This window comes from Stegastes partitus, unplaced genomic scaffold, assembly GCF_000690725.1.
Source record: "Stegastes partitus isolate 25-593 unplaced genomic scaffold, Stegastes_partitus-1.0.2 Scaffold956, whole genome shotgun sequence".
Lineage (NCBI taxonomy): Eukaryota > Metazoa > Chordata > Actinopteri > Pomacentridae > Stegastes > Stegastes partitus.
In genome coordinates this window covers 237,003-246,892 of record NW_007578687.1, presented here as the reverse complement: position 1 = coordinate 246,892, position 9,890 = coordinate 237,003, and the positions used below count along the sequence as shown (strand labels likewise).

General features: G+C 41.7%; 1 protein-coding gene across 1 annotated transcript; it reads left to right on the top strand.

Moving 5' to 3' along the window:
- Window positions 1–540: 540 nt before the first annotated feature.
- On the top strand, window positions 541–8,219 carry gata2b (GATA binding protein 2b). Its single transcript, XM_008294381.1, has 6 exons — window positions 541–613; window positions 881–1,297; window positions 1,809–2,393; window positions 4,060–4,205; window positions 6,685–6,810; window positions 7,914–8,219. Exons 2-6 carry the CDS (start codon window positions 1,072–1,074, stop codon window positions 8,196–8,198), a joined length of 1,368 nt encoding a protein of 455 aa, XP_008292603.1. The 5' UTR covers window positions 541–613; window positions 881–1,071; the 3' UTR covers window positions 8,199–8,219.
- Window positions 8,220–9,890: the final 1,671 nt, after the last annotated feature.

The window sequence follows — 9,890 nt, the reverse complement described above, 5'->3', positions numbered from 1 at the left end:
TTGTAACAAGCCTCATGTGACTTTAAAAAAAAATGTAATGGGATGCATCACGACTAAAGGACAACACTACAAAAAATAATCTATTATTGTTGATCACCTGTCCATTTTTCATATGAAATTTATTATAAATATTACAGGCTCAGCACACACTGGTTATATCTTTTTGAAAAAATACATGTCATTCTCTATTCATTTTAAATTGACAGTCATTTTTGCTTGTGCATATTCTTTATTGTCTATAAAACATTAAACTCCATAAAACAGAAAGTAGTTCTAATGGCTCCAAGCAGCCAGACAACGTCTCCCTTAATATTACAGAAACATCTCTGTGATTTTCTGCTCGGCTTTTGCCTCCTGCAGAGGTTCAACGCAATTGGCTGAGTCAAAGCTTTATTGGAGACTCCGCCCCAGAGCTTAACAAGGCTGGCCCCGCGCTGTCAGCCACAGTTAGACGTGTTGCTTTAAGTCCCAGCGGACAGAGTTTTACTCGGACAAACACCGAGCGAAACCTGGAGACCTGCAGCACCGAGAAAGAGAACAGAGAGCAGATTTTTTTCCCCCCCTCCAAAGAGACGTGAGCTGATCGGACGCTGAGGATCAAACATTGGGAAAGGTACGGCGCGTTTCTGTGACTGTCATGGTGCGTAAAACAGCCTGGTAAGTGTTGTGCGTAAAAATGCGCATCAGGCTTTGGCATGGAGGTTATTAAATATGGTGGGTGGAGATGAGGGTTTTTTTTTTTTTTTTTTTAAATGACTATTTATTTTCTTAACTTGCATCACAGAGGAGAAGCTGTGCTTTTAGAGGACTGATTACAAACAGCAGGCAGCGCAACACCTCTGCCTTTAAAATATTAACATCTGATGTTTGCTTGTTGCAGGTTTCCAGTGTCAAACTCGACTCGATGTCCAGGAGAACAGAGGAATTTAACTCAGAGGAACAACAAAAAAAAAAGCTAAGCACTAATCCTGTGCTGTGGATGGACACAGTGAAGAGCTAAGATCATTCAGACTATTCCGTGTGCTCTCCCTGGATATTCTCTGACTTTGCCCGCTTCAGGGAGCCACAGAGATGGATGTGGCGGCCGATCAGCCCCGCTGGATGCATCACCACGCCGTGCTGAACGGACAACACCCGGACTCTCACCATCCCGGCCTGGGCCACAACTACATGGAGCCCACGGCGCAGCTGCTGCCTCCGGATGAGGTGGATGTTTTCTTTAATCACCTGGACTCACAGGGAAACCCGTACTACCACAACTCTGCCAGGGCCAGGGTGTCCTACAGCCAAGCGCACGGTGAGTTGGAAGCAACACAAGGCTACATAAATACAACATATACAGCACAGAAACTCAGTGGCTGGTCAGCACCAGAAGGAAAGCAGAAAACAATTTAGTGAGACGTTTGTCAGAGTTAAAACATCAAACCTGAGGCTGTTATTTCTCAGCATGTTGAAATTGTTGAATAAAATGAGAATTATGTTCTGTTTACATGTATGAATGCATGGCTTCATTATGAGTCTGATTAACTAGTTTATTCATGTGGTTGTGGATGTAGATTTTTTTGTGATTTTGCATTTATTTGTATTTTATGTTGGACAATTTTGAAATATATTTTGGGATTAGATAACTCAGGTTTGTGAAGTAGATTTAGTTCAGAAAATGCAGGTTTATTTTTAATATTTTTTTTGCACTTTTAAATCAGGCCAATGAATCAACAAGTCTGGGTTATTTTTGCATCCACACTTGCCATAGAGTGGATTTGCATCAGCATCACACCATATTCTATAAATCTGCTGCTCTTCCACAGCTCGTCTGACGGGGACTCAGGTGTGCCGGCCCCACCTCCTCCACAGTCCGGGGATTTCGTGGCTGGATGGAGGGAAAGCAGCCCTGTCGGCCCACCACCACAACGCCTGGGCCGTGAGCCCCTTCAGCAAGCCCAGCCTGCACCACCCGGGATCCGCGTCCCCGGGCGCTCTCTCCGCCGTGTACCCGTGCAGCAGCAACTCCAACGCGGCCTCCGCATCCTCGCTAACGCCGCCGTCCCACTCCAGCTCTCACCTGTACACCTTCCCCCCCACGCCGCCCAAAGACGTGTCTCCGGACCCGGGGGCCGCGTCCCCAGCCAGCAGAATGGACGAGAAGGAATCTATCAAATACCAAGTGTCGCTACCGGAGGGCATGAAGATGGAGGGCTCCAGCCCGCTGAGAAGCAGCCTGGCCTCCATGAACGCCCAGACTCCATCCACCCACCATCCCATACCGACGTACGCCCCCTACTCGCTCCCAGCGGCCCACGAGTACGGCGGCAGCCTGTTCCACCCGGGCAGCCTGCTGGGCTCCTCATCCAGCTTCACCCCCAAGAACAAAGGCAAGACACGGTCCTGCACCGGTGAGTCCAGCGCACAGATCTGCTGCAGCATTAAATAAAGGAAATTAAAGCTGAACCCAGTCAGACTGTGTTTGGACGTAGAGGCTGAATATAACGATCTTATCACTGCTCTGCTCTTTTGATCTGTAGAAGCTAGCTAACTAAACTAAACCTAAAGTTAACCCTCCAACAATAACAAAGTAACCTAATATATTTCCAAAACGCCCTGTGGCACTTTAGTGTGGATAATATTTGTGCAGGCCTGTCTGTGGTTTTCTCATTGTGCAGCTTTGCAACGTGTTTTAAATACAGTCTTTAAAATCCATAAAATGTTGTGGTAATATTCTTCGAAGAGGATTATTATCCTCATTAATTGTGAACCTAAGCAGTTTCTGAATGCCAGATAAAGTAAATGTACAATTATTATCACACAACTCTTATTGAAATAATAAAATGAGAAAATGAAAGGAAATAATTTGAAGCATGTAAACAAATAACATTTATGAATAAAACAAAACCTTAATGAGAAACTGTTTTAACCATGCAGCCTGTCAGGAAGGATGCGTGTTCTTCTCTTTTGTTATAATATAAATTATAAAATCCATTTAGTACCTTCATATATACGTGATTATGAATTATGTGGGTGTTTTCTTTTTGGTATATGTATACAAAAAACAAACAAACTAAAAGCATTAAATTCACTTAGCCCATTGCAAGCTGTGATTTGAGAATCATTAAGTTTAAAAAAAAATAGAAAATTAGAAACCTGGGAATTAAGAATATCTTCAGAAATGCTTCTAGTAATAACAGTGATATCTGGAGCTGCTCTCGACACAGAGCCACTTTGATAATCCTCTTCTGTAAACCGTGACTTTGTAATTACGCCTGAGCTGGCTGCAGCAGAACAGTGAACTGGATCCAGCCCAGAGGTGTGAAAGAAAGATCTGCAGGCGCACGCAGCCAAAACCTCAGTATTTAGGCTAGTAGTCGCTTCTCTGTTACATAAGACACTAATACATTGTCCTGATTGTTATTTGATTACACACCAGGAGGCTCCCAGCTTCAAGCCTGTTAGTATTAGCGGAGATGTTGTGCAGGGTAACCTAAACTTACTTTCTCTCATGAAACATTTCTGTTCTTTTCAAATAACACTGATTGCTGCTGGCAAAAACTTGAAGGCTTTATTACATTACAGTCTAAATTATTCTCTAGTGGTTGTTTGCTTTATGAGCTTGAAAAGGGTCAGAGGCTTTTAACTCAGATTTATTTCACAAAGTGGTTGTAAATGGCTCTGCTGTGGGCTTTTTTTTTTTAAAGAATAAATAAAGAATGGGTGGTGAATTGATCTTTTAGAAATGATGAGCAAGACAGCCCAGAGGAAGTTACTAGAACAGTAAAGTCTTATCCAACTTTTGGCTGTTTTGTGCCTCTGCTAATGTAAACCGTGAAGGAGTCACTTCATTTTCTGGAGCACTGCATGCAGACAGAGTTTCTCCCTCTTTACTAAACTCTCAGCGGGCACAAAAATTACTCTAATCTTTAGCTGAAGATGCTTGCTTGTGGGCTGAAGACAGAAAACAGTCTGGCCTCTGAAACTAGATGCGTTCCACACATATGTACATAAAATGAATATTCACACATTATGTGGCCTGTCATTTAACAAATGCCAATGTGTGTTCTCCCTCAGAGGGCCGTGAGTGTGTAAACTGTGGAGCCACCTCTACACCTCTGTGGAGACGTGACAGCACCGGACACTACCTGTGCAACGCCTGCGGCCTTTACCACAAGATGAACGGCCAGAATCGACCTCTCATCAAACCCAAACGCAGGCTGGTGAGTCTTTCCCCCTCCTCTGCACTACTGCTGCTGTGTTTAAGAGAACAACGCAGTGTGTGTATTCTGCAGGGCAGTAAATAAAAAGAGCGTAAGGTGAAGGGGGAGGGGGAGGAGGCACAATTCCAGGAAAGTTATATTTTCCCAATCAGTTTCCAGGAATTGTGTTTCCAGCTCACCTCTTGCTCCTTCGACTCAGGCTGTTAGCCGAGTGGGATTGTCCGCGTTGTTTCTGTTATCATTATTAGAGCTCCTTCTGATACTGTCATTGATAGCAGAGTCGTTGTGCCATCCCTCAAAACAACACTGTGCCTCGCTGACACTTGGTGGGCCGTAATGCCGCTGTGTGTGATCTTTTGAAATTTGAAGGCCAAAGTGTTTAAATAAAGGTGTGATTGTATTTTTTGACATGTGGGCAGCAGAGTGTTGATAGTGAAAACTATGTGTCTTCACTTTTTGCTTTTGGTGATTTTCATTTTTTCTAATAAGATTTATTGGCTTTATGACTTCTGACTTGTAAAGGTATTTAAAAAAAACAAACAAACAACTAAATTAAAACTGGATATTCAGTGTCACAAAGCTGGCAATGGTTGACATTTTGGAGACTCGTGGTGTATAAAAACAAGCTAGAGCAACAGATCATACAGCTATTTTACACCATAAACTGTTGAGAAGTAGGTCAACATTCAACTCCAACTTCACATCACACCCATCCTACACAAAAAAACAACAACAACAAAAACATGCATTTAGCTCTTGTTCTCCACCAGGATGGGTATAACTTTCTGTAAAGGTGAAATCTAATTTCAATCAAATATTTGAAAGCAACCAACAAGAACTCTGCTTGAAATAATTCGAAATTTACCAGCCTTTTTCCCCTGACATTTTGAATGCATCTATGTGACCCTGTGCAGCTGCTGTTGTGTGTTGCAGCAGGAGGCGGCTGTGAAAATGAAGACAGTGTTTGCAGAGTCACCACACATTAAATCAGTGGGAGTCTAATTAGCAGTGGTCGACAGTGGAGCACCACACTGAAAAGCAGGACTTGTGCAAATGGTTTGGAAGTAGTTTTGATTTTCAAGGAACGCTGATTAAAAGAAAAATGCGGTATTTTTTATTTTATTTTTCTTACCACAAAGCGCATCTGTTCTGATGAAAGCCTTTTCTAAGCAGAGAAGCAGTTTATTTTATTATAATGTGCCATGGCGCGACGAAATTTGCGCAACTTCACCCACGAAAGAATATGTAATGGTTTACTGAGAAAAGAGTTCATTGGTAATACTTACCGAGAGAAGACACTATTTTGCGAAGTCATTTAGTTTATTTTTTTTGTTCTTTTTAAATGCGTTTTTATTCACCTGCGTTGATGAAAAGTCAGTTTGTCGACGCGTGCGAGCCGCTGGCGCTCCGAGGATCAAATCTACCAAACACTGAAATACGAACAGTAAAACAACTGTCTGTTTCATACAAAATATAACAGCATTTTTCTTTTTTTTTGTCTCCAGCGACATAAATGCATATACGGTCATATATCAGGCCTGGTTTCCGTGCTGCTTGGCCGGGTTCGCACTGCTGCACCGCGTCGTGCGCTCAGTGGCAGCAGCCCTCCAGTTGTTTCCTATCCGGATATCTGACCGGTCCAGATAAAGCAGCGGGGGCCAGAGGCTGCTTCCTCCTGCGGCCTTGCTCACTAACTATAGGCCCAGAGCTCACTTTCTAGTGGTCAAGCCCTCCGTCCACCACAGAGAAAGAACAGTGCAGTGAATTTAAAAATATTGTTCTTTTTAAAAAAAAAATGGTATGGGAGCTGATGTGGCACAATTTAAGCAGCCCACGCTGAAAATAAAAGTTGGAAAAACATCATAAAAAAATGATTGATTTCATGTTTATTAAGGTAATATAGTTAGTGGAACATTTTGACTGAGGGTGTAGATTATTGTATTCATGTCTTGTGGTGGAACTCAGTTAAAAGCATGAACTAATCAGGTTAAATAACTATTACATGACATGAGACTCTGAGTTTGATGCTGATTTATTGATTATAACTAATCAAAAAGAGTTAAAACAATATTTGTACTATCATGTGCTGTTTCCAAATCATGTTTTCCATTTGACATTTTGTTTACAACATTTGATATTTGAAATCTACAGCCAAAACACTGAGGATATCTAGGGATAGTCATAAATCAGTTTCCCATGGTACTAATTGAAGAACTCTGGTCTGCTGCTTCACAAAACAAGACATTTGAAAATGTCACAGTGTGCTCTGGGAACATGTGATGAGCTTTTTGCTTCGACCAATGAATTCAATGACAATCTATAATAACAATCTTTGGTGGCGTAAATGTTGTGAAACTGTTTAAACAAATAGAATAGAATGTTAAGCTGGTTTTAGATTGTGTATACTGACACACACAGAAAATATCACTATTCCCCCTAAACTGTTTTAATCAAAGCCTGATCTTTTTTTTTTCCACAGTCTGCAGCCAGACGAGCAGGCACCTGTTGTGCTAACTGTCAGACGACCACCACCACGCTCTGGAGGCGCAATGCAAATGGAGATCCAGTGTGCAATGCCTGCGGCCTCTACTACAAACTGCACAACGTAAGTATTTGACTGCTGAACCTCAGTATGGGCCCAGTAGGACCAAGTAGACAGGAAGTGAGCGGGCAGGTTACATTGATTGTTGAGTGATAAGAGAGGCAGAAAAGAGAGAGAGTGGGGAGAGGGGGAGAGAGAGAGAGAGAATGAGGGTTGTTTTACTCTCAGACACTGTTGCACTCGTTGGTGTTTTCTTTCTTTGTGCTTTATTGTTTCCATGGTAGGCGTAATCCCCTTGAGACTCACAATGGTGGGACTGTTGTTAAGTGGGGCTGCCACAAGGCCAGTCTCCATATGAATGGCATTAAGGCTAGAGGCATCAAAGTAGACGATGTAGCTACTAGGGATGCAAATTTGTAAAAAACAAAAACTTGATTCTACTAACAATTATTGCCTTGATGGCTAATGTCTGGTACAACTCACTTCTCTGTGTCATAAAGCGCCATTGTTGTCCTGTTAAACTATTAAAATTAAAACACATCAGTGAAATGCACTGTTGCACTGGGTGACATGCACTGTAGTTACATTTTACATTATTCTCATATATATATTTCTACTGTTATAAATACTTCTTTATATATTCATTCATCGCTGAAAACAGTTCCCTACAAATATAGTGTTTCAACTTTTTTGTGTTACATTTGCAACAAACCACAGCACCCAGCTGGTTCAGGAAATTACAAAGCATTTGTAAAAAAAATAAAATAAAACATGAAACGTGAAGAAAGGGAAGGTTTACATTTTTTCTAGGAACCACTGTGGACGAATGTCTCAGATACGATGACAAAGTAAGAATAGAGGAATTAACTAATGTATACTTGGTGTTGGACTTTACACAATAGAAGAGAATATCTTTTGTCACTGTATTGTATGCAAACCTATTTAAGTGCAAATGGTAAAATGCATCAGCCAGAGGTACATTGGTTAATAAATAAGTGAATAAATGAATGAAAAGTGCTTCTAAACTAACTATATAAAGAATATTTAATCTATTTCGTATTCTCTATTGTCTTTTGCTGACAATAGAGAATACAAAATAGATTTCCGAGTGAAAACGAACTGTCCTCCCTAAACTTTAACCGCATCATTCACCTCTTGTAACGCAGGTGAACCGGCCTCTGACCATGAAAAAGGAAGGAATACAGACACGCAACCGGAAAATGTCCAACAAATCCAAAAAGAGCAAGCGATGCGGTGACAGCTATGAGGAGTTTTCCAAAAGTCTGCACGACAAGAACTCTCCCTTCAGCGCTGCCTCTTTGGCCAGCCACATGTCCATGGGCCACTTGCCGCCCTTCAGCCACGCCGGACACATGCTCCCTACGCCCACCCCGATACACCCGTCGTTCGGCCACCCACACCACTCCAACATGGTGACGGCGATGGGCTGAGAGGCTGAGGAGAGGTGTTGGCACAGAGCTGCTTCGAGAACCCGAGATGGTCGCATGAAGGGAGACGGGGGTCGAACCAGAGGACAGTGTGTACAGTGTTACAGACATGCAGCTTGTGTCTCTTGATTGAATATGCCAGGGGTTGGATGGAGAACAGATGTATTGTGAGGGGAAAGGACCTTTTACTCCTTATCTATAGGTACCTATTTTGACGGGGGGGAGGGGGGAGATTCTGCTTCCCGTCGGCCAGGCACACACATATAAACACGAAAATGTCATTGCACCTCATAATTTTGTCCCTACTGACAGCCTGACTGACTGCAGTGTGGCTCGATATGTGCTGAACCGGTTTGTAGTTACTGTGAATATTGTAAATGTGTGAGACAGAAGTGGGGGTTGGGGGGGGGTGTCCCAGACTGAGAAAATCTCCTTCACAACTTTAAAATGAAAATATGCTGGATTTTTTGCTCACGGACGATTTTAAAAGGAATTTTCACAAAAGAAACAAGCAAACAAAAAAGGTTTATGAATTCTAATTTGACACTGTTTATTATAATTATTGTTATTATAATTAATATTGTTATTCAGATAATTTATTTTCACTATTGTTTTTTTTTTCCTTCAACTATATTACCTGAATCATAATATGGATACTGTTATCCCAGTTATGAATATATTTTTAGCTGAAGTGCTTCGTCTGAGCTGGTCGACATTTATACTCTCAAGAAATAAAGAGATCAAGTTCATTATCCGATCTGTTCCGCCTATTTAATATCAGATATGCACGTCTGTGAGATGAGAACGGATACAGAAATTTGCATGGCTAAATCTGATGTTGAATCTGAGAGACACCGGAGGCAAACGTATAACTTACCAGCAGCCTTCATGATGGTGCCAAGTCCACTGAATAAAAATCACTGCTAAAGTAAGTGTGTACCAACAGTCTCATGTTACAACAGGTGCTCTGCATCCTTTTCTGTATCCCTGTTCCTCTCTGGAGCGTCAGATGAAAAGTTTATAGGACATCAGCCATTTTACCCTCGTAGGTTTTTCCACAGCTGATGCTAATATCTCCATGTGGAGAATATCTTTGCATTCTTCTACTAATAATCTATGTCATACTCATCTAGCACGTCTGCCATCCTGCCAGAGTTGGAGAGCATATGCTTGCTCTTTGCTACCTGTTTAAAAAAAAGAAAAAAAAAAAAAGCTGAAAATCTGGTGCCCATTGCATACTGTTGATAATAAAAATAAAAAATATATAAACCTAGCTGTGATGACTGAGGATACTTTTTTCATGTCTGATAAGATTCTATAAATTTATTTTTAAATTAAAAATAGATGACATGTCTACTTCTGTGTAAAAGGGGTGAGGAACCTGTAGAGAACAATTGACTCAAAGGGGGGAGTCTAACGTCTTTAAGTTCTCTGTTTTGGTTTTGCAGCCTGCAGCTTTACTCTTTTGGTTAAATGCTTTCATAATGCCACCGTCGGCCACAACAGGCAGCTGCTGTCAGCAAAAAAATAAAAAATAAATCTCTGATAAATCCACTGGACTTGCTCAGCACCTAATGGCCGAAAGGGAAAGTTGGCAACTAGCTGGTGCACATATTGAAGGCTTTAGTAGAGAATGGTGGAGGCTAAAATCACAGCTAACAGCAGAGCAAATGTTCAGGTGACCAGAAACACAGC